Source organism: Anser anser (assembly GCF_964211835.1).
Source record: "Anser anser genome assembly, chromosome: 17".
Taxonomy (NCBI): Eukaryota; Metazoa; Chordata; class Aves; order Anseriformes; family Anatidae; genus Anser; species Anser anser.
Window position 1 is genome coordinate 2,922,410 of NC_139738.1, and position 25,111 is coordinate 2,947,520.

A 25,111-nucleotide genomic window follows, 5' to 3' on the forward strand; every position below is an offset into this window, starting at 1 on the left:
ACATCCCCACCCTTTTTGTGCATTCCCTTTCTCGAGTGCGGGCTGTGTCCGTGTGGGATTTGACAGCGGGGAGCTCTCTGGTGGTGCAGAGCAGGTGCCTGGGGGCTCAGGAATCACAGAAGTGTAGGGGTTGGAAGGGACCTCCAGAGACCATCGGGTCCAAGCCCCCCACCAAAGCAGGTTCCCTATAGCAGGCTGCCCAGGGAGGCGTCCAGACGGACCTTGAATATCTCCAGAGAAGGAGACCCCACAACCTCCCTGGGCAGCCTGTCCCAGCGCTCCGTCACCCTCACCGGGAAGAAGTTCTTTCGCACGTTGGTGCGGAACTTCTGGGCTCCGTTTTGTGGCCATTGCCCCTTGTCCTGGCCCCACAGAGCACTGAAAAGAGGCTGGCCAAATCCCTCTGTCTGCCACACTTCAGGAATCGAGGTATTGATCAGTGAAAGGGGCTGCCCCTTTAGGGCCGATAATAATTTATAAAACAGTGATATTTGAAATGCGTGGCTGCTGCCACATTTGATGTTCTTGGCACTGCCCGTTGCTCCCCAGAGCAAGCTGGGAATTACAGCCTGTCGTTCTCTTGCCTCATAGCCCGGGGCTATATTTAGGAATTCAAGTTGCAACAGATCTGGAGTTGTTCCCCTCCGCTGCAGCAGCAGGCTTTGCCGGGGCAGAGTGCGTCCTGCTGGAAGTGGGGGCTGCTGTTCCTTCAGGAGCCGCTCCGTGCAATCTTGTAGGGATATCCTGACCGCCACTGGATGGGTCAGACTTAAAAAGCCCCCCAGGCCTTTCCCCTGGAGAGAACCCCACAACCACCGTGTTCTCGGTCCGTGACTTTTGCTGTTTCTTGAGCTTGATGCAAAGCTTCTGCATGAGGTTCCCGGGATGCAGTAAGTGGCATCTCCTGATTTCTTTAAAAAAAGGAGGTGCTGTCATTCAAAACACGCGGCTATCAAGATAAAATCATTGCAGCATCTTCATTCTCTGATCCCGGTGTTGGATCTTTGCTGGGTGCTCTCCCCAGGACTCTGAAACACAGAAGGGAAGGTCCGAGCTCAAGGCAGGGCGCTGGGGCTGGAGATCTGTGCAGTGCTGGAGTCCCCTGTCTGCATGCGGAGCTTGCAGCTCCAGAATTACAGGTCTGAGAGCTTCGGTGCCTTCCCAGAGGTTTTTAAAGCCCTGGATATCTGCTGGTTTCAGTGAAGTTACTCTTAATTGCCTCTTTAGAGTCTAGGTATGAATGAGTAAAAAATAACACTGACATTTGTGATCTGTTCCCTGATGCAAAAAGGTGAAGGCAGGACAGATGCGTTAGGGGTTAAATGATTTTTTCCCAGTGATAGGACCAGGGTGAAGCCTGATACTGACCTGCGAGCCTTGAACACTGCAAGTACACGTGGAGAGAGACAAGAACATTCTTTCCTACTTAAAAAGAAAAAAAAAAAAGTGAGAATACACGGATTGCGGTGGTGTTGTTTATCCCTACTTTTCCAGAAGTAAGCTGAAAAGAAGCCGTCCGTTTGCTCTCCTCTCTCCTCCCTCCTATTTGTTTTTTTTTTTTTTCCTTTCTCCTAACACGACACCGTTCCGTGCGCGGTCGGTTGCTTTGTGGCTGTTGCGGTTTTCTTACACGGCAACAAGAAAGACAAAAACATAAATAAAGGAAAATGTGGTTACGGAACCACAGCTTTTTACTGAGCTTGCCTAGGCTTCAGGTTGGCTTTTCTCAAGCGGAGAGATGTCAAAACCAAGATGTCCCTGGGCAGGGACTCGAGGGCAGAGGTCTGTTTCTGCTACCAGTCTGCTGTCCGGCTCCATGTGAGCTCATCTCCTCGGCTTTTCTGCTCCGAAAACTTGTCCAAAAGCTCCCCTGGTAGCTGGAGCCCGCAGGTAAATGGGAGGTTTGGGGTGTTCGAGGCAGCAGGACAGCCTCACACCTGGAGCACGCCTGCTCTTTTTAGGTGAGTGACTTCCCGAGCCACTTCTCCCCAGCATGGGGATTCATAAATCTGGGTTTCAGCCCTCCTTGGGCCCTTGCTTGCAGGATGAGAAGAAGCCCCACGTGTCCCGCTCGAAGGCAGGCAGCAGCAGCGGCGGCTGAGATGTCCGCACAGGGCTTCAGGCTTCAGTGCTTGCTGCGGGGGGCGTGCGGGGCCCTGGGGGCGTCCTGGGGCTGGGCTTAGAGCTTGCTCCAATTTGAGAAAATTGAGAAGATCGAGAAAAAGGCTTTAGAAAAGGCTTGTCCTTCAGGGCTGCTTTCGAGGCAGAAGTGATACTGGACTGGATGAGAGGAGGGATGGGAACGGAGCCCTGTGTGACGGTGACTCTGTGCCGATATTACAAAGGGTGATGTCTGTGCCCTGCGGAAGCCAAACGGGGAGCTGACTGCCCAACAACTCATCTCTTTCTCCTTGCCAGCTACCGAAGTGTTGTAACCAGCACCGTGCACCATTCCTGGCCTGCCTCGTGGGCCGGCATCGACACAAGGGAGCGAATCGGCCGTGGCACCGACCCGGAGCTGAGTCACCCTGCGCAGCTGGCCCCGAGCTCCCGTCTGGGTTTCTCAGCTGTGAGGCAAATGCGAAACGAAACGGCTGGGCTGTGACAATGAAGCAGCCCAGCTGTTTGACCGAGTCCCGGTGTCAGAATTTCCGAATTAGCCGCCTTCAGGAGTTCGGATTTGAAATGCAATAATAAAACACGCGTCGAAAGCAGCAGGCTGGTTCCTGAAACGGTGGCGCTCTTAAAATCTCCCCTTCTCGCGGTCTCTGCAGAAGCCTCCAGCAGCGTCTGCTTTTTCTCTAAACACAAAAACCACTTTCTGAGGGCTCCTGGCCTTGTATAATTGAGGGAAGTTTGTTAAGGAAGCTGATGCAAACGCAGGGTTTTCTTAATCTTAATCTCTGCAGCTTGAAGTGGGACCTCTCCAGCCTGAAGCAGCAGTCGGAAAAACCACGGCTTGAGGAGCCGTGCTGAGAGCTGACGTTTGTGATTGTTTCAGAGGCAGAAGCTGGCTCTGGGGGGCTTGCTGCGAAGGCAGCAGCTAATCACCGCCCGTAGCACCGAGGGTTTGAACCTGCTCTTTTCATCTGGCTGCTTCCAAAGGGTCTCCGTGCCCTGCACGGGATTTGGAGCCCGTGCAGGAGAGCTGTGGGCTCCCTTGGCCTCCAGCAAGATAGAGATCTCGCAGGCTGGAAACCTGATTGCTTCCTGAGAGGATGAGCGAGCAGTGAATTGCTGGAAGAATTCAGAATATCTCATTGCGGCTATAAATAGACCGCGTGGTTCTGCCTGGCTGAGGGACTGGAGGCGAGGTTGGTAAACGCGGGCCGTGCTGGTTACGGCGCTGGTTTGGAGAACGGGAGCGTCCGACGTAGCTTCAGCTGCTGAAGTGGAAGCTCGGAATTAAGGGGAATAAGACGGGAACGTCCCTGTTCCCTTGGTGGTTGGGTCGTCTGTACCTGGGGGGTCGGCCCCGGCCGTGACCAACCTCAGACCGTGGAACACGGCCAGTCCTGAGACAGTGACCACAGCAAGCGGCCTCAGAGGTGAAACCTTTATGAAAAACCTGGTGCTAGCAAGACAAATCTCTGATTTTATTGCCCTTAATTATAAGGGGTTGAGTTCAGGATTTGGGTTTCATAAGGACTAATCTGGGCTTGACCCAGTTTGGCTGATACTATTTTTTTTGGTATTCTTATGACTTTTATTGTTACAGCTCACGCAGCTGCTTCTCTGTGCCCCGCGTTTTTGGGTGGGCTGGAGAGTGCACGTCGGCAGCTACAGAGCTCATCACGTAACCCTTTTGGCTAGCATTTGTCAAACGTTTGCTTCTGTCTCTGTGAAGTTTTCTTGTTCCACTTGAGGGAAGCCTTCGGCAGAAGACAGGTGAATGCTGTGACTGCGGCCGCTGCAAGGAGCCAACCTGGAGCCTACCCCGTAGCAGCTGAATTAACGCTCCCAGTGCCTCGTTAGTGACTGCGGGCACCTTCTGTGGTGCACAGAGATACTGGCGTCGTGTCTGTTTGAAGAGGAGTGGGTAGCAGAGGGAGCTCAGTGCTTGACTGTGCCCATGGCAGGAGCCAGCTCAACGTTTGGGACCGTTCGGGAGCAGGAGCAGGAGGGGCGCACAAGGGTGGGGAGAGAGCTCGAGTTAGCAAAGGTGTCTGAGACGTTTGTGGCTGAGATGCTGCTCTGCTGGCCAGGAGATGAGGCTTCAGCTTGACCACAACGCCTTCAGTTCCTCGGGGCTGCGGTTTGGCTCCGGAGCCGCTCGGGGCTGGAGGCTGTCCTTGCCAGCAGAGGGGCCTTAAAGCGCGGGCTCTCAGCTCCGACACAGGGGCTGCTTAGCACAGTGCCCTTTTAATCGCCATCAGAGCTTAAAAGGGTGGAGAAAATGATTGAAGTTATTTTTGTGCCTTCCGATTTGGGGTGGTTATTTGGAAAGCTACCCGTCCACCCTTTATTTTTGCTTGCTTCCTTTGCTCTAATAGTGCCTTACCTGTTAAATACAGAAGACTTGCTGACACCAATGTTTAATAAAAATTTGCGTTTTTCCTGGACCATCTAAGAAACCCTTCGGATCCGATACCATGTCAAACTCCTGACTTTCTTCCTATCTTTTTTTCAGGGTGGTGAAGGAGGAGATCTCAGACGACAATGCAAGGCTGCCTTGCTTCAACGGAAGAGTGGTGTCCTGGGTACGTTGCTTCGGGTCTCTGTGTATGTATATGTCGTCTGACACAGCGGCAGGGTAGTTGGTACGTGGATCCCGATGGTCAGAAGCATCTTGCTTTCTAATGCACGAGCTTAACTTGAGCCCTCCTGTGTACCCCAACGTGTACCGAGTGTTAAGCACTTAGATTTTGTATTCAGTTGAGATCCTAAAAACCAGGAGACTGTTCTCCCTTCAGCCTGTACTCCCTTAAAAGGCAGTTGTCGCTGAGAAATGCATTCAGAGGAACAGCTACTGTTTTTTTTGTAGCACCTGCGTACCTTGTTTTTTTGCTTCTGTGCTCCAGCGATTTGACTCAGCAGCAACAGCTGACTAATAACGAGTAGCTCGTAGATCTGACCACGTATTGCCACCCAGCTAAGTACCTCGGTTGGAAAACCGATGAGTGTTTCAAACCGATTGTCATGCTGGTGTAAATGAACACAGGGGATCTGTCTGCCCGCCCCCACAAGGGAGGGGAGATCCCCACGTGCCGTGCCCCACGGAGGAGCAAATCAGGTGTCGGGAGGAATCTTCGTTCTCTGGAATAAAATAATTGGTATTAGGGAATAAAAGCAGCGTTTAATCAAATAAAAAAACAGGTCTTGTCTTGAGACCTGATGGTGTTGGTGGAGTCCCGTGGGAGGCAGTGCAAGGTTTGTTCTCCGTGAGGTTCTTGGCTGGTGGCCGCTGTCCTGCGGCAGCAGGGCATCCCGTGGTGCTGGCTTCTTCAAGTCGTTGCTGAGCACGCGTGCTCGTGGTACCAGGCCCTTTTTTCTTTAACCGAGGGGCTGGTGAAGGTTTGAGGAGCCCAGTGCTGCAGAACGTGCTGCTTCCAGGACGTGTGTGAGCTACAAACGCTGGTGGTGCTGGTTTTGTCTTCGGTCCAAGGGCTGCTGGGTGCGGTAGCGAGGTGTTCGCACTGTGTGGGAATGGGCTTTGTGTGTAATTAATCCCGAAAGCTCCATATAGAAAAAGGCCATGAAGTTATCATTTATGTCGCCGTAGTGTGAGCGCAGCATCTGGTTTAAAAGCAAAAGGATCGAAATGAAGCAGTGGCTCTTATCGAGGAGCAAACTGATCCCGAGAAGCCCTCGCCTCCTTCTCAGCGTGCAACACTTGGGCTGTATTTACTCCTCAGTGTCGTTCCCCTCCCGTTTCTTCCCCTTTCTCCCACGCTGTGACCTGAGGGGCACCAATGCAAACATCAGGCTGGTGCTCGGATCGCCTTCTGCGTGCCCGAGCCGGGTCTCTCTTCCCCCCAGCACACTCAGAGGCACGGCTCTGTTTGTTTTCGTCGGTGCGGGCTGGTTAGAGGCTGGGTCTTTTGCACTGGTGATTCAGCCCCCTGATGATCCAGCCCGAGCTCCTCTACCCGATGGTGGCGGCTCTTCTGCGCAGCAAAACAGGCCTCAGGTTGTTCCAACAAGGGACAGCGCTTCTGGAGTTTGAGGAAAAACAAACCCTAACCCCAAACTATTCCACATGAATAAGGATGTGGATTATTTCATTCTGTTTTACATCCCAATTGTTTAACTTCTTCCTCCTTCCTCCTCCCCTTCCAACCAAAAACCCGATGGGAGCCACAGCCCGAGGGCATTTGATCTCAAGTTGAGAGATGAATTCTTTTCCCAGATTCTTAAATAACATGAAATATGAAAATATATGCCTTTTTCTCTGTTTTCCGCCTGAAAAACAGGAGAGAATAAAGAACAGTAAAATCAGAACGAGGGGAAAATGTATGCAAGCGCCAAATGTTATGTTTCAATTCTGCGGTTGTTACTGTCTTAGGTTCAGAGAAACATTACAATTTCTGGAACGCATTTAAGGGTGAATTCAATTTTCTGATTGTGATTCCCATTCCGGGATAGGTTACTGGCTGCTTGCCAAATGCAGAGAAATGTGTAATCCTTGCTCCTAGGACTTGCACCTTGTCTCATATCTTTCCCCACCCATTCTTGTGTGAAATTCGGTCTGCTGCTATCTGGTTTTTATGTCGCAGGTTTGCTTGGAGGCTGCATCCAGGGTTGATGTCTGTGTTTCTTTCTCCTTGTGCCATGTGCATGTGCGTGGTGGGAGACGCAGCTGCTGCTCCAAAGACCTCAGCCTTCCATTTTCTTTGTATTTCTTGACTGTTTGCTATTTCCACCTTATAGGTAGGAACTGAGACACACAACTTTTCTGTGGTTTTTCTTTCTTTCCATGCAAGGTCATGTAGGAAGTCTTCTGCGGCTGACAGCAGCTCTCTCAGAGGCTGATGACTTAATCTTAAAATCTTCCTCCTTGTGCACAGGTAGTATGGATGGATAAACTGCTTCAAAAGGCTTCTCTTCCCTCCTTTTCCATCAGCTTGTTTCTAAATTTAAACGCGCACCCCAGTAGCAGGGATTCAGGTTGCAGCTCCCTTCTCAGAGCTCATTTGGAGCACCTTTTGCAGATGATGTTGACAAGAGCTTCTGTTCCCTCTGCTCAGCAGTCAGCTGAAACATCTGTGTCTGACCTGCATTACCAATCGCAAATTACTTTTTCCACGCTAAAACCCATAAAATCGTGGCGCTTATTTGCCTCTGTTTGCTGCTAATTATTGGGGGAATTTTATGTAAATCTTGCTGTAAGTTAATTGTTCGCAGTTTGGATCCCTTTCATATCCTATGCAGTGGAACTTAACAGTTAATTGCGTCCGTATATTTCAGGGCAAGCAAAGTTGGTTTTTACCTCTTGGAAAAAAAACACATTTTGGGCAGGGCTGCTTCCTTGTTCGGTTTCCAGCCCGAGGGACCTGAGCTTTCCTCGTCTTCCTTGCTAGAAAATGTGCAGCCATCGTGAAAGGATCCAAGCCGGTAGCAGACAGCTTGGATTCTTTCTCAAAGCCATCTGTGATAATTGTCATCCTCGCTGCAAATTGCTGCGATGTGTGTATGTATTTCACTTCCAGACAACATATTTAAAATCGGAACATGAGGCGCACCCGCTGCAGCTCAGCTCTCTCCTCCCCCTGGCTCCTCTCTGCACTGATGCAGTGACTGCTTTGAAGTTTACAAGATGACTGACGTTTGGAAATCTGAGTTTCATCTTTTTTAATAACATTTGAATCCTTCTATTTGTCATAGCTCGCAACTTTGATCTTGGTGTCATAGGCAGGACTGATTTTCATAGGGGAAAATGTTCAAGGGAGGATCTGCAAGTCTTCAGCTGCTGCTGACTTTTGCTGCCCTGGGAACTCGACGCACGCTTAGATCAGCACTGGGTTGGAGTCGCTGCTCCCAGGGAGACATCTGGACCTCCTCCCCAGTCCCCCTGTGTCCTGCTTGTTTTTCTTACACATTGTCCTTTTGATTTTGGGGTGGTTTTTTTGGATCACTGATTTGGGGTGGAGGGCTGCTGCTTACTAGGTTTATAGTTTGCCTTTTCGGTGGTGGACCGTTAAGATTCTCCAAAATACAGAGACTGTCGTTAGTTCTATGTCCCAGTCCTTCATCCAGTAGTTATTAGTTACAGCCTTCGCTGCTTCCTGGGCAAGATTTAGCAGCCACTATGACGGTGGGGCCTCGGCTGGAAAAGCAGCCAGCACTCAGGACGATGGAATGAACTGAATCGGCCGTCGCAATGAGTTCCACGCTTCCTTATTGACTGCCTCCATGTAAGCCGCACAGAAGACGTCCACATTTCCCTCCAAAGCGCAGTCCTTTGGCGTGCAGCTGGTGCACAGCCCGCAGGCGCGCTCCTGAGCAGCACGGCGTAGGCAAAGGAGCGCAATAAAATGCTACGGCCGGTCGGGGCTGCGGGGGGAAGCTCGGTGGGGGAAATACAGTTACCAGGGCTGGCTTCTGCCCAGGAGCTGGGGATAACGCCGCTTTTCTTGGGGAAACGCGGTGAGAAGCCTGGATGTGGCAGTCCCGGAGTGCGTTATCTTCTCCGTTCAAAGCGGTGTGACCTTGGAGCTTTTTATTCCTACCATAGCTCTCCAGAGGAAAGGACACAGCTTGTCCTAAAGCTGGTAGGATGCTTAATGCTCTACGGAGCATTTAATTTGTTGTAGGAAGAGTCGAGCACATACCTAATGCCGCCAAGCAGGGACGCGCGTGCAGCCAGGGCCGTTGCAGCGAGGTGAGTTCAGGGAAGGAGGCTGCACCCCCCAAATCCCTCCCCTTCTGCAGGCACCATCAGACTCTCATCAAATCCAAGGCATTTCGCAGTGTGCCTGGAAAGGGGCAGGGCTGCTACTTCGCTACGGAGGCTCCAGCTGAGTCCAGTTTCTGCTGGGCTTGGTGCTACGCTGCCTTTCTGATTGCTGGGGTGTTTGGGGAAAATCAGCTAGATAGTGCAATCTTAAGAATTGGGCTGCATGTCCTGTCTTCTACTGCATGTTTTCTTTTCTGGCACAACAAAAGCGTTCTTAATGCTCGTCGCAGTGTTTTTGTGAACGTGGTCTGCAGCCATCCAGATGTGCGTTTTTAGCCCAGTGCTGTTGAGCACAGCTCGGTGAGTCAGGAGCGAGGGCTCTGATGAAGGGCGAGTGCTCTGGCTGTCACCTGCCGTGGATCTGGACAGCCCGTGTTTGGTTTTAACAACTTAATTGCTTCCAGATCTCTCGCTTAAGTCTCTGAAGTCAGGTCCTCCTGCAGCACCTCCCAGATCCCGTTATCACGAGCAGGATCGCGTTGGGCAACCCACCTAACCCTTACGCTCCTGTTTGTTTTGGGTTTTCTTCGTTTGTTTGTTTGCTTTCATTCCTCGGGGGCAGATTTGCACCCCAAAGGATGCGTCTAAATCGCAGGCAGCGGATTCGGGTCTGAGGTGGGGTGTTTCCAGAGCGCAGCCAAAAGATGGGTTCCCTCTTCCCTTTGTGCTGCTGCTGGCACGGGGTGAGGCTGGCCGCCCGCTAATCCCGCTGCCGGTCGGTGAGGAGGGGGCACCCAACGCCTTGTCCCTGGGGAATCGCAGCCCGGCCTGGTCTGCAGGGATGGATGCGGTTTAGATTATGTGCAGATCTTGCCTACGCTCCGTTTCTTCGCTTCTTTTTATCCCCTGGTTTGATTTTGTTGCTGAAAGCACTTGCCCGGAGATTCCACATCTATGGCGTGTGCTCGTAGGAATAACGCACCAGTCCCCTCCTGTACCCTCCCCTCTCCTCCTCCATCCCCTTCTTTAACAGCTAGCGTCTGTCTGACGACCATGCTACAATCAGTCTTTGGTAAATTAACCGATCACAACCGGAATCCCTTGCACAGGGCTGGCTCTTCACGGCTAAAAAGGGAGGGAGGCCGAGCCCTCGCTGCCTCTTAGTCAAAGGTAATGATCTACGTCGGTCCTTGAGCATTTACTTAATTAAAGGCCTTATAATCATATTGTTCAGAGCGACTCGGCAAAGGGATTAGGTGGCTCAGGGGACGGTAATTGGATGTAAACCTTTTCACCTCCAGGCCACGAGTTCAGGGCTGACTTCTGGTGGCCGTGGACAGCGAGGGGAGCGTGTGGCCAGCGGGCTGTGAATGAATGAAGGAATCGCTTTTAGCCTCCTTTCTGCTTTGCAGGGTTTGTTCCCCCATTCTTACCGAAACATTCGACATATAGTGAGGGAAGGAACTAGATGAGGATGTGCAAAGTCTGCGTGTGCTTTCAGGACTCCTCCTGTGCGAGGCGAGCAAGTTGCTTCCTTCAGCCTCGATCTGTCCCCAGCGCAGCGGTGCCAGCGGCGCTGCTTCCCTGTCCTCGCCGCCTCCTTGCCCTCCTGTTTGAAGCCTGGGCAGCCCTCGGTGGCCTTTCCTGCACAGGCTTAATGCAACACTGATATTTAAACACTGATATTTTAAACGTTTTTAAACACTGATATTTAAAATTTAGTTTTCAGGTGGTGGAGTTCTGTTTTCACTTCAGGCCAAACCCTCGTGTTGGTCATCTGCCTTCACAATTTGGGTAGGAGAGGACAGCTTGTTAGGCTTTCTAATAACAGCAAACAAGCAACATTTCTAGGAGGTGAAGCTGCATTAGAAGTGGAACAGAATTACCCCATTTTGTTTGCAGAGAGAAGTTTAAAGGAGTCTAGGAGCAGTGCGCCTTGGTTGGTTTTCTGCGTTGATGCTTTATGCAGTGTTTGGTCCTTCCGCCCCAGGATTCACGTTTCATTTATGCACGTTAATTCTTCTGATCTACATTCCGCAAAATCGATAGTGTTCTGCCTTTCTGCGTTAGGAAACTGAGGCACAGATGCTGATTTTCGTATCAGAAATTTACTGAATTATTGGCAGCAAAAGTGTACATTCAGCTAGGAATTTTTTCCAGCATTAGTAGGATTTTGAGAAAATTGATGCAGAAAGCCACTTTCACCCAGGTGTGTAACAGGATCGTTCAACACAAAGCATCTCTAGCCTTTTTTTTTCGAAAAAAATTACAGAAAAGTAATAAATTAAGTGGATGGAGTCAGGTCTTACTAAAATGTAAGAGCCATTGTCAATCAGGTTATTATTATGAGCTCCAAATGAGGAGGGTGGGGATAGGGAGACAGACTCGTTCTTCTTTCTCTCGTCTATTTATCTGCTAATTAGAGATGTCACAAGAGGCCTGCTGACTGGAGATGGCCGTGCTGTCCTGCGTTTATTGGAAGTGAGACCGAGTCTAGAAAGCCTCTCGTGTGCCATGTCCGTCCCTCGGACCCAGTACCCAGCAGCCTCCCTCGTAGTAACTGAGGATGTTTTCAGGTCGTTGTGAGTTACCAGATTTTGAATTTTCCACATTCAAGGGTCCTTGTCTAAGAAGTCGTAGTACTGGGGCATCGTGCTGTCCAGTCTCAGGTTTGGGTTTTTATTTTTGTCAGGGCTAAACCGGGCTGAAAGCGCAGCATTGCAACGTGCGTGCATTTTGCAAGGAATGCTGACGATTTGCATGCTTAGGAAACTCCGAGGGTGCTGTAACGACAAGTGACATGCACACGTGCACTCCCTGCCCCGAGTGCTCGCTTGTTCCGAGAGGAGGAAAACCTCCGTGGTGTTCCCTGCGTATCCTGGCTGATGGAGTTCCCGTGCTGAGGCTGAATGTAGCCTGATTTTGTGGAAGATTGGCAGGAATCCGTCCAAGTAGGCACTGAGCACTTCCTTTCCTCTCTTAGATAATCACAGAGTGCACAGCAAAGCAGTGGCTGACCACCGGTCGGAGCGGAGAAACTCGTACAAATGTGTGTAATTCTCTTTTTCTCTCTTGACAGCTGGTCCTGGCTGAAAGCTCCCACTCCGACACAGGCTCGCAGTGCACCGAGAGCCACGCAGACCTTCCGCCTCCCATCGAGAGAACAGGTGGCATCGGAGACTCCCGGCCTCCGTCCTTCCAGTAAGAGCAAGTTGTCTTTTTTTCCTTATTTAAACCAAAAAAACACAGTTCCCGTCTGTTTCTTGCCCACATTCCTCCTTGCTTCTGCAAGCCGACCATTTATTGGTACTGTTAGGAAAATAGTGTACTTGGTAGAACTGAGGAGTTAAAAGGGAGGTGGGAAGAAAAGAAATCTGTCACTGTTGGAATGAAATATATATCCTACGTGTCTTCTGTGTTCCTAAACCTTACACACGCCGACCCCATACATTGCTAAACTTCAAGCAGTTCAAGTTCTGAATTTCACCACTTACCGTTATTTTAAAACGTGGTGAATGCGGAGAGAGACTTTGAACCGTGAATCAAGAAGCAGAAAATAATGTGAGCTGATGCACAGTGACTAAAAGTGATGGATATTCAAGCTTCCGCAAGGGCTGGTACAGCGCTGGAGCGCCCACATCAGAGCAGAAACCAACGTTCCTGTCTCCTGTGCTAGCTGCCAGAAAGCTCTGCTTATTTTTTTCTCCACGGATAACCAGATGGTGGTATTCTCTGAGGCTTTCGTGCATCTGTTGTAAATTTGGCGTTAATGTCCAGAAGCCCTCTTTCTGTATGTATAGTAAATAAATCTGCCCCATCTTTCCTACAGCATGAAAAGTGGCATTTGCTTAGCTAAACTGAGCTTTTGGGGCCTCTCTGGTCTTCGACTTGGCAGAGTTTCTCGTGCTCGTCACATCTGTGAGTGCTGACGCTCTCTTCTGAGCCCTTTTTGCTGCAGGGATCAGAGTGTCAGGCAGCCCTAGGATGTAGGGATTAACATCTGCTGCATTTTCCAGTCTTGGCTGGCACCTTGCGTTTTGCTCTGAATCGCTGACATGAACAAATAGCCAGAAGGATGGGCTGATGCAGGGAGCACAGCCCCGGTGCTAGCGTGGCAGTGGTTTGCATGTTTTGAGAAGGAAACCCAGCCTTGATGTGCCCGTTGTGACGTGTTTCCATTGCTTTCTGAGATACCTCGCGCCTGGAAGAGCCCTGAGTGTTCTCTGCGAGTCTTTTACAGATAAATGGTTTCTATGGGGGACAAGAAATCTTGACAAGAGAGAAATACAAACCCTGCCTGACACCGGGCTTTTTGCAAGGGTTTTACTGCCCTCGTGCGTCCAGGAATTGCTTTGTGTTGGCCAGGGAAGGCTTCAGCGAGTGGAGTCACATGGCTTGCAAGCATAAGTAGTTCTTTGTCTTCCTGACCTGTACCTAAAGGTAATAACTGCAAGATCTTTCTTAAAAAATAATTATATTGTAAGTCAGGCACAAAAGTGTGCTTGCGGAACCACACTGCTCGTAATCGTGTGTTTCAGAGCGGAGAAGTTTAAGCCGTGATGTGGTGCCCCTGCTGCACTCCAGCATCCTACAGTTCCCGGCGGTGTCGTCGTGCCGTCAGTAGGCACGCAGGGCTGCAGGTGATGGTGTCTGCACGTTACAAAGCAAACGTGGGAGGCCTCGGAGAGGTGAAGTAACTTACACAGGTCATGCTGAGTCAGGAGTAGCAGCACAGGAGGTCGTGTTTCCTGGCTTGTGTTCGTGTTCCCAGATGAACCGCCTTCCTTCTTTCTCTCTCCTCCACCCCTCCGTCTCTTCTCGTTTCAAAATGCAGTACAGAATCTGGCTTGTGGGTCGGCCTTCTGGTCGGAAACTTGTTCTCCCTTAATGCTCTTTTTGATTCTTCTCTTCACACTTGAATCTCTTAACATTTTGTAGTGTTTTCTGTTCTTGGGATTTGTCTTTCAGTCCAGAAGTGGGTCTAATGATGCCCTAACCTTATTTTCCTAGCACAGGGCAGAGTATTTCACTCGGTTATTTGGCATGAAGCCACTTCATTCTGTTTAGCTATTAGCATTTCATCTAAAACGACATCTATTCAAGATGTAAAGATTCCAAGGGATAATGAATTCCCTGGATTTCGAAGCGGTTTGTTTCTCTTGGATAAACTAAGTAGAGCTGCTCACATTTTTCATTATAAAGCGTGGTTTCCAGAGCTTGCATCATGACTGTAGTTCACTCCTTACTTACAAATCTTTGGCATTCTTCTAAACGCTGTATCTTGGGATTTTGGTGTGGTGATTCTGCAATAGTGTGTTTAGAGCCATTTCTGCACTCTGTGTGCTTGGAAAGTGTTTCCTGGTAAGAGATGAGTAGTGCAACCCTGTAACCTGCACAGCCCAAACCTGAGTATCGCTGTTTGTTCACCTATCACGTTCCTTTCTGAGAGAGACTTACCTTCCTGGCTCCTAAATCCCTGAGGGGTTTTTTAATGCAATTAAAAATAACAGATCTGTCATCTCCTGTCTTCCTTCTTCACTGATGATTGGGGCCTTATTTATATAAGAAGCCCCAGCCAAGCTAGGCGTTGTGTAACTGTACAAACAAAAATGTTCCTGGTCTACAAAGCCTACAAGAAATGGATGGGGCAGGCAGGCAGGCAGGCCATACCGTCCCAGGGAATGAGCTAATTACCAGATGCGAGGAGGTAATCTCAGCTAAGCTGTCTGACAGCACTGATACTTCGCTTCAGCATTGATTCAATGCAAAGAAAATTTACTTTTTCCCTCCCTGGTGAGGGTTCTGAAGCTCAGCCTGTATTTCGTGCTCCGCCACTTCTGCTCAGTGGTTGCCAAATCTGCGTTGGTCTGAATGGGTGAGGCTGCTCCTGGGTTAGTGGTGGAGGTGCAGGAGTGAGCTGAGCAGAGTGACCTCAGAGCTGCCCTACTGCCACTGCCACACAGCACTCGGGCTTGTGCACTGGAAATTGAAGTGAACTGAATTCACTCAGCAATGAGAGAGAAACGAGCCGGCTGCAAGGTTCTTTCTGGGCCCTTTGTTAGGCTGTACACCACCTTCTGTAAGCTGCTTTAGCCTGGGGAATGGTTTAGGGCTGGATAGTAACAGCAGTAGTCACGAGATGGTGCTGCTGAGATGGCCGGGAGCCTCGCAGGCTGGCTAGCACAGCTCCCAGCTCCCTTCTTTGTGTGCGATGCTGCCTTAGGAAATGGTCAGCCCCTTTCCCTTTCAGTTTTGCTGGCAGGAGAAAAGCAAAGGTACCTGTGACAGCACTGAAATACCTGCTCACATGTCGGTAGCCTCATCAGGGCTTAAAGCGTGCATTCAAATGTTTTCTTGACTAACAGCCTCTATTTCCTAACTGCTGTGGTGGGCATGTCAGTACATCTCATTCATACAAGGAAAGCGTGTGGGTGTGCAGTTGCAGAAGGCTTTTCAACAATCCTCTTCAATGCAATGCTGTGCACGTGTGCTCCCTCTGTTCCAGCTGATGTTCGCTGCTTGGGACGATCCCTCAGTGCGTGCCCAGCCGTCAGGGTGTGCAGTAAGGAAATGTCCAAGACTAGCCTTAGAGAAAAGACTCTTTGTCAGCACAGTGGTGTTCTGGTGGAGTGGCAAGGAAAGAGGGCAGGATCAGCAGCAGAAATATGTGCTAGCAGCAAACTTCTGGACTGAGGTTCTTGGTGAGAACATCCTTGTGCGAGGTCTCAGAGGTACTGTGCTCTGCTTTCATCAGTGAAGAAAGCCGCCAAGATTCATGTGAGTTCCCCGCGTGCTTTACACTGTTCCTGTGCCTGAGTAAAGAGGGTGCAATTTGTAGATACAAGCAAATAATTTGGGGGAAAGAAAAGTCTCTTGCCTAACCTCTTCTGGTTTCATGCTTAAGAGCAAAAATGAAGTACAGAAGCTCTTAATGAATTAGCGTGCTGCCCAAATCCCTTAATCTTTCATCTCAACTGTCACTCGGTTGACACATCGCAGCCGGCAGCAGGCCAGGACCTGAACCAGGAACCTCTGTCTGGTGCCACTGTCAGGCCCTGGAGACTCACCATATCCACTTGGCTTGGGCTCACGCGCTCCAGGAGTCACTTCTCGGTTTGGTGCCAATGTTCCTGCTTTCTTAGTTTCTAGAAACCGAGTTCAGAAAGGGCTGGGTTCTCACTCCGCCTGATGGGGGGAAAAGAAGTTGCGAGTCCTCAGGGTGTATGGTAGGAAGGCTCTTTTTTTAGCTCTTCCACAAAAAACCATGGGGCCAGTTGGTTAGATCCTGGGCGTCTGCATTAAATATGTGTGGCAGGGCATGCCTGGAGTTGTAGGAGCAATGTGTCGGTGACTGGTGCTTTGGTGGAAGTGTGCTGCTGGCCAGCGGGTGTGCACAAGGAGGACCTGTCGGGTGTAAATAACAGATGCGAGGGGCAGATGTGGTCGGGGACTGCTGTTCGGTGGGTGCTGCTTGCGGGAGAGAGAGGATGAGCATTAACAGCAACTTTTTAAGAGAAATCTTTCACAGCAGGGCGTCAGCCTATGTCAGATCCCAGTGGCCCTTCCCAGGGACTTAGGGTAAGCATTCTGCGGCACTGGCAGAGCTGTGGAGCTTTCAGACGGTTGAGAACATGAGGAAAGGGCCAGGGTCTCTCTGAGTGTTTCACAGACACGCACTTAATTATTTCGAGCTTTGCCATGACTTGCAAGACTTGAGCCTTCAAGGTCAGCGCTCTGTGTTAAACGTGGCTGCAGTAAGGTATGGCTTCTGCCCCTTGGCTGACAGCAAGCCGCGGGGGTAGCTCAGGTTATGGTCAGGGAAACAAGCCCGGGTGAGGTGAAAAAGCGCTTCAGGAAGTGTGCTGAAACACAGGCTTTGGTTTTAAAATATATATACGGATGTTGCAGAAAAGGCGACAGTTCACGGTCCCAGAGAATAAGCCCCTGGTAGAGCATGTCCTCTGCTGGAGGAGTTCATGCGTGTTTCCATGTGTTTCTTGGATTGTGATCTTTGGAATGCCCATGGGAGGATTTGAGAGATGCATAGGAACATGGGGGGGTTGGAGGCTGAGATGAGTTTTAGGGTTGGCAAGTTTTCTTCTTCCAAAAAACAGCGTTGTGAGTTTGTTCTTGTGTTAGGCAGGTATGCTGCAGGTTTGTGATATTAGAGCTGTCATCGTGGGACTGTGCTGAAATCCCATGTCCTGTGAGAGTAGCAGCAGCTAAAGCTGTTTTGTTGTTGTCCTCTCAGCGCCTGCTAAAATGATCCCTTTTCTTAGCCCACCAGCAGGCTTTTTTCCTATGGAAATTCCATGCAACAGTCCCGTGGCAGCTTTTTCAATGTTACAGTGATGCTTCCTGTGCAAATAGCACTGTGTCTCAGGGCGTGGGTATGGAACTGTCTGTTGAACTGTCTTGGGGGTGAACAGAGCAGTCTGGGGACCTTGTGCTGCAGCTGCCAAGGCAGCAGCTAATCCTCATGACAGTTTTCTGGCTTCTAAACCAGTATGCTCACAAATGCAACTGTTTTTATCAAAAAGAAATGAAAAAAAAAAAAGAAAAAAGATGACTCCACTGTTTCTTCCTATGTGTTTTCTAACAGCCCAAATGCTGCCAGCAGCCGGGATGGACTGGACAATGAAACAGGAACAGAGTCGGTTATTAGCCACCGGCGAGACAGACATCGACGGAGGAATAGAGAAGGGCATGAGGATGGTGAGTCCTATATCACTTTTCCCCTTTTTCTTTATTTTTTGTATGTTAAACTTTCAGAGCAGCAACTACTTCTGCATGGATACTGCAGAAGAGAAGTGTGTATACATTCCTGCATACTTTCAGGGACCATTATTATTATCTTAATGGAAGAATTTGATAATTGCTTTGAGACACTTTGAAGTTCAGCATTTTCAAAGAGGTCTGGATAACCTGCAGTCACGTGGCAGGGAGATTCTTCTTGACAATATACAGAACTTTCTGTAGTATTGGAAGACAATTAGCCTGGAGATGAATAACAACTTAGCCAGCGTGAGCTCTGTACCATCATGGCTAGACAGCCTTATTCAAGGCTGCTCACTTAAAGGAAGAACACAGCACCTGTAGGATGTGTTGGGAGTTGGAGGGGCTTAGTCTTAGTATTTTAGCATTGCGAGGTCTGAGCCCAAATCCTCTGAAATAATTTCTGTCGATTTCTCTAGGCTTGGATCAGCAGTAGTGTTTTTTGCTGGTATAACTACAGCACATTGGCTGAAGATCCCTTTTTTAAACGTATGTGCAGCCAAAGCGCACACATAAACTACAGAACTTCATCTCTTGCCTCTAGTCTGTACATCAAAGTAAGCTTGTTTGTTCATTTGTTGCCAGACAAGAATTTCCAGGCTTAATTAAGAATTAATAGATGCCACCCATTGAGTCTAAAACGGTCCAGAATATGGAATACTTGGGCCCAAGAGATGCCATCACAGCCTTTATTCACAGCTCCACCCACTGAAGTAATTGCCTCCAGTTAGAAAAGCAGAAGTCGCCTATATGCTGTGTGCTAGGAGCAGGTGTCTTTCTGCTCCTTTAACCCTTCCAGCCTGTAAGTGACTCAGGGTGAATGAAAATTACTCAAGTAGTGGGTGGAGCAGAGAGCTGTCGGCATGGTATTGACTGCAGATTCCTGTGGGAATCACAAAAAGAGGGAGAATCTTTTAATAGTGTTGTGGCAAAAGCTTGTTACTGGAAGAATGTTAAAAGGTGATTTTTTTTAACATTGGTTTGTTGCCTGCCTCCTTTCTCGCTTCCTCCCACTCTTCTTAGAAGTGCCTTTGTGAGCCTGATAAAAGGGAAGCGTAGCCAGACAGACTTCTTGGTCTCGTTTTTTCTTCCCTCTACCCCTGGTTGTTCTACCTCATTTTGCATTCCAGAAGAAGAGAAGGAAAGTGCCGGGATCCTCCCTAGGTTGTCTGCCTCCTTTTCTTTTTTTTTTCTTTTTTTTTTCATCTGTCTGTCTAAAATGCAGGATTTCTGGATATATTCCTGTACGCTTTGATCTCTCAGGTTCTGTAGCTCATTGCGCTGAAAAGAAAGCGACTCAGCCAAATGTCCCTGTGCAAGGATGCTCTTGTCTTGACCTCCTGTGCATTATGATTCCTGCGTGTTACGCTCAGTTCAGGCCTGGAATCTTACAGGAAAAATACGTCGAAGTTTCTGCAGAACGTGATTCCATTGTAGAATCAGGTTATGTCAATCTACCTCAAGAACATTGGCCACGTTTGCTATAGGCTGTCTCAGAAGTTGTTACGGTTAATTTCTAGCTCTCTGTGCAGGGTTTCTTTTTGTCAGAGGCTTAATCCTTCAAGGTGCTGAGTTACACTTGACATTGCCGATTGCCCTTCGTTCCTGCTCCGGCTCTTCTGTGCTCATTCAGGGTATGGCAGCGCGAAGCCCCGAGGGCTGCTCACCAAAGAGCTAAAAATACCCTCGTCTTCACGTCTGCCTACCTGTCTGAAGTGCATTATCCTTCGCCTTCGTGTGTGTCCCTCCCTCCCTTGCTAGCTTGATGTGGCCAGAGCACGTGTTGAAGGCTGCCTGTGGCTTCGGTGAGTGGCTCTGTGTTACTACAGCTGAAACCGGCTTCAGCTTCGGGAGAGGCAGCTGAGAGATCGCGCACCTCTCCGCTTGGTTTTGGAAGATGCTTCTGCTTTCTTCTGCTCCAGGGAACATCCCCTGGGCTTATCGATGTCTCTTTTTAACTGTGTGGGTCTCTGAGTGGAGAGGAGCTGCAAGGATCCCAGCTGGCTGGGTTTGTGAGGCTCTGGGCAAACAGTTTCTGCTCTACCTCAGTCCACGCGTGTGCTTTTTGGTCTCACAGTGAGACCTGCACACTGGGACTTCAGCCTATGCTCTTATTTACCAAAACTCATATTTCACACTAACTTACTCTGTGATAATTCTTGGTGCTGAAATAGGGGCCTGCATCTTCAGAGGGTTTGGGAAACCTTAACTGGTTACTAAATGGTCGTTGCCAACCCCTTAGGAGACAGATGGGTTGGAAAATTTGCCAGATTTACTGACGGTATGGTGTTTATGTTAGGTTTTTATCCCGCTCAAGCTAATATATGTTCTGCCATGGACACTTATGGCAGCAGAGCTGGTTGTTGGATGGCTGGGCTAGGGCCATAATGTTGATTGCTTTCATGGCATTGCTGTGGTACAGGAGTTCGTGGCTTCCAGCAGCCTGAAACTAGTGCATGCTTTTCCCTTCAGCTACAAATGGGATAAAATTTCCTCCTTTTCCTGTCAGTCTAAGCTGTGCTCAGGCAAGAACATGTCACTCAGTTATGCAAACATTACCTGTTCTCAGAACAATTTAAGCCTCTCATCTGAAGCAAGCTATCCATATGAGCTGAGTTTTGTTGGCATGCATAAAGCAAGGACAACTGCTGTATCATTTTGGTCCCATGAAATATATTTTTTAATGTCCATAATATTTCTGTGGTTGTAATAAGATTTTATTTAAAAACCAAAGCCAACCAGTGTGTTATTTTCAGTTGAAAGCACATCTCCAGAATGCATAGTTCAGCACTTGTATCCTGACTGCCACTTACATAAAATTAGAAGTGGGATACCCTTATCACAGAGAAGGAGTTTAAGGCCTCGTTATAACAAAGGTCATATGTAAGCAGAGTTTTTCTTTTTGTGAGTCTTCACGTCTTCTTTGCATGGAGCACAGTCGGATGTAAAATGGGGAAACAGCGATAGGAAAAGGGGGACAAAGGTGGGGGGGGGCAGCGAGGTTGTGACACCTGGTTCACAGCCAGTTTCGGGGGCAGGAGCTGCGTGCATCGCTTGTCGTTATGCAATAGTGGTAAATCCTCCTTTCCCTGCAGAAAGAAGGAAATGCAGTTTGTCTGTTTGATCTCGTCCTGTAGAGGCTTGCTGAAGTAACACCGAAATTACAGCTCTAATAATTCATAGAGAGGTAGGATGAGTGATCTTCATTGGGGCACTGCATTACTCACGGGTTTGTTCCAGGGCTATTAATTATGCAGAGTAGCCAAGACGTATGGACAGTGCTGTCAGCTACAGCACCATGTCGTGTTCCTAACTGAGCTCGTTATTGGTGTAAGGGGAAGGACAAACAATTCCCCATCCACTGCACAGCTCCGTCAGGAGTAGATAGAGTTCCTTCAGTGTGTTACTGGTAGCAAACCCACTTGTTCATCCCTTTTCTGTAAATTTCAGGAAATCGTTCTCTGCTAATGGGAACACAAACGGTTAATGAGGTCATATATGCAGAGCACACACTTATTCTTGTACATGGGTATTCAGTAAGGCTGGGGAAACAGTGAAGGATCAGCAAGCAGAGGTGTAATTTTTTTTCCAGTGAGTTGCCTACATTTTAATTTGCTGTATTATTCTCATTTTTCAAGCATGAGGTTTCTCCCCAAGAGTGCAAGAGGAGAGAGTTTTAGCTCTGATCCTACTGTTCTATTCGTAACGAGGTTAATAATGCAAACTAGCTGAGAAGGATGAGCTCTGTCAGGTGAGCATGGACAAAGTTACCCTGTGTGTGTGTGTATATATATATATATTTTAAAGCATAATGGTGATTAAGCTGTGGAGGCTACATGTGCAGAGAAGTGATTTTTTTTTTTTTGAGACAGTTTGTATCCAAAGGGGCTTTTGTCCAAGCTGGGAATATGTCTTTTCCTGATCACCTTTTGCATTCATTAGTAGCAAAACAATCCTTGGCATGAGCTTCAAATAAAATTAGGCTGAAAGGGCTGAGCTGTCAATATGTCAGGGCTCCACTTTCTCTCTTAAAACAACAAGAGTCCGTGTTGCTTTGGAAAGTTGACAACGCCCTATTAAGTGAAAGGAGCGTGAGGATCTTAATTAGGAACGTGGGAGGTCTGCCTGGCACATGCTCTGGGGACCCCTCACTGACTGGAACAAAGCTCCCCCGACCATTTCCTGAGGAGGAGTGGGAAAAGGGGCCGTGGAAGTTCTAATTAGGGAGGTAATTAAGGGACAAGTTTTCTTTGGCATTGGAGAATGTTTTACAGCTACTGCTCGTTTTTTTTTTTTAACAAGTCTGCAGATGTCAAGTGTCGACACTGGTGTTTCAACACCAAGTTTGCTGTGTGGTGAACTGAACTACTGTGCAGCCAGCTGAAAGACGCTGGGCAGGGACATGCGCTTTGGGAAGCTCCTGATGCGCGGATCCCCAAACATTTGGGAGGAGGAGCGGTTCCTGGTACAGTATGTGTGTACCATACCGTGGTAAAGGACTGCACCTACCAAACAGTTGCAATGGGAACTCGAACAGTGCTAGCTCAAAATAAGGATTTCTCAGCAGTTGTTTCTCCGTGAAGACTCTGCACAGATGGGGTTGCAAGTCTTCGTTAACAAAGTGCTAACATGTTTCACGTTAATAATTGGTAAAGACTCTCTGTATTGGCGAGGATCGGAAGCTCTGTTGTTTTTTATCTTAACTGTGAGCTTGGCTATGACTTCCTCCTGAAAACACTCTCACCTTTGTTCTGTGCAGGGTTACGGAGTCCTCTTTACAGCTTCCTTGAGCAGATGCTGCTCCACTGTTTCCCGCTTTCAAAGCTTGTTTGATTTTGTACTTTGATGTGCTTTTGTCCCTCAGGCAGGACCAACTTTGCTGTTGATAAAAGTCAGGGAGGACATACTTTAACCTCCTAGGCTATGCTTTATTCTAATCTCTGTGACACACTGAAAGGCTTTTGTCAGACAGTCTCAATGGACTCTGTCATCCCCTAATGAAGAAACAGGAGCAGGGGGTCAACAGGGCAGAAAGTCCCTGGTTATTAGTGGGACAGGCATTGAACCAGAGCAGAGAATGAGTCTTGTTTAGACTAAGGACGTGGATGCCTGGGAGTACTTTGTGAGTAAAACACACAATCATGGTTCATGAAAGTAGTTATTGAAGTATAATAACTGACCCTCACACCCCGAACAGCGTTGGCTAAATTAGAAAAAAACTTAGAAAAGGGATTTTTTTATTGGCTAGACAAATTTCAGAAACTTTATGGATTTAAATATGCACCTGAGTTATGCAGGAAAACTTTTCCTGTGAATTCAAGACTATCTGGTGCTGTTTGGGAGGTGTAAAACATTGAAACTGAAGTGTTTGCATACTGGTAAAGCCACTTTCATCTATTGGAGCTTTGTATAGGAGCTTTTCTATACAAGAAATTCTAGGTCAAACAGGAAATAGGTGAAGATGAACCCTTCTGTTTTGTTTCGTTGAACATTTAACAGAGAAGATACAGCTGGAAAAAGGAAACGGAAAAATGTAAACAGTACAGTGAAATCGTCTGATATAATGTATAAGCCAGGGGTGTTTTAGTTTGAATATCTAGAAGTATGGATGTTGTTCTCAACTATCAGTGCCCCTTCAGATGCGCAGAATGAGCCTAAAAGCCCTTCTCTTTACATCGCAGCTGTTCGCCCCTTCCAGTTCCAGCTGCATCCAGCTGTGCACTGGCTTTTAGGGAGGCAAGGGAGTGAGCCTTTTAGGGTGCTCAGGGAACAATTCCCTTCTATTTCTGGTTTGTAGCAGATGATAACGAGACGAGTCATAAACTGAAGTTTTAATTTACCCAGGCAGGCCAACACATTGCTAATCAGAAGCTTTTAAAGGTGTATGTTTATATTATGAATATATTTAATAATTATAATAACATAAGACTAATATAGTAAATTTATATTTGATAAAAGAAATCACTACAGGAAATTTAAGTGTTAAAGAGGGAAAAGGGAGGGAAGCTGTGTTTAGTTACAGGCCTTTTCTTTGAATCTCTGTAATGGGACGAGGTTTGGCTGCCTGGATGTGGCATCCAGGAAAGAGTTTGCACATCCAGATACTTGGGAACTGACACCTTGCTTCCTTCAGCCAAAAATTAGGGATTGAAAGTCCTTCAACATCTCATTCTGTTAGCAGTGTTTTGGCTGTTGCTTTTGCTGTTTGGAAAGGACTTAAAGGTACCAGTGAGCTTCTGCCGATGCAGTGTTCGGGTCTGACTGCAGCACTTCAGGTGCAGCCCTGCTGCCAGCCGCAAAATCACATTTCGGATCCAGTCATGGCAGGCAGACAAAATGCTTATGTTACTGCCATCATCCATCCAGCTCAGCCTGTCTGTGCCTTTCACTGTCTTTGTACCACTGCTTATGAGGACTGTGTGAAATGGTCTCATGGCTGCCTGCAGCTCCCTCACGAGGGGAGCGGAGGGGCAGGCGCTGAGCTCTGCTCTCTGGGGACAGCGACAGGACCCGAGGGAACGGCATGGAGCTGGGACAGGGGAGGGTCAGGCTGGGTGTTAGGAAAAGGTTCTGCACCCAGAGGGTGGCTGGGTACTTCAGCAGGCTCCCCAGGGCCTGAGCCTGACAGAGTTCAAGAAGTGTTTGGTCAGCGCTCTCAGACACATGGTTTGATTTTTGCGGGGTCCTGCGTGGAGCCAGGAGCTGGACTCGATGCTCCTTGTGGCTCCCTTCCAGCTGGGGATGTTCTATCATTCCACAATTGCTTCTGCTAGATGCAATTTGTCGCAAGCTACTCCAGGAGCAGCTGCAGCCTGCCCAAGCCCCAGAGGAATTCATCCCCCGCAGGGGCGTTTTGTCTCCGCGGGTGGTTTTCCAGCAGACCTCTGAACCGGCCGCCACTTGATAAGCGCCTGCATGGCGCTGAGGTGACCCCAGGCACCACCGCAGCGGCACCCCCACGGCCTGCTCCGCCGCCAGCGGCCGCCCTGAGGGAGATCGCCCACAGGGAGGGCGAGAGGTGGCTGCCATCAGGGGGGCCGTGAGGGCTGAGTGAGGAGCTGCAGGGCAGAAACGGGGCTGCTACTGCCCGAAAGCCTGAGGAAATGCTCTGACGGTGACGGGAGGATGAGAGCGTTGCTGTGCGTCTCTGTAGACGGGTCACGGTCTGAGGGAAAAACAGGGGAAAGAAGATCGCTTCGACGTTAGATGGGGATTTTCCTCAGGAGGAGAAGGTATGCTTTCAACCATATGAGGCTTTGCTTTTCCATATGAGGCATTTAAACTTCATGGAGTCCTGTTAAAAAGCACTGCTTCGTTCTTGCCTGAGCGAGAAAGCGATCTGTGACCCTAGGAGAGTCTGATCGTGTGGCGAAAACATCCCGGGTGAAGTTAGAGAGTTCTTAATCTCTGAAGAGCTTGGATCAAAACCTTGGAATAGTTTGGTAAATATGTTTTAAATTTAGCATCTGAGGCGCTGTGTAGTAATACCACACAGGAATG

General features: G+C 48.8%; 1 protein-coding gene across 3 annotated transcripts in view; it reads left to right on the plus strand.

Moving 5' to 3' along the window:
- DVL1 (dishevelled segment polarity protein 1) overlaps positions 1-25,111 on the plus strand; it is an 83,699-nt gene that overhangs the window by 31,071 nt on the left and 27,517 nt on the right. For all 3 annotated transcript variants that reach the window (XM_083803189.1, XM_083803190.1, XM_083803191.1), the window contains exons 2-4: positions 4,631-4,700; positions 11,916-12,037; positions 17,439-17,551. In XM_083803189.1, the coding sequence (XP_083659315.1) occupies positions 4,631-4,700; positions 11,916-12,037; positions 17,439-17,551 (305 nt within the window). The remainder of the gene's footprint in view (positions 1-4,630; positions 4,701-11,915; positions 12,038-17,438; positions 17,552-25,111) is intronic.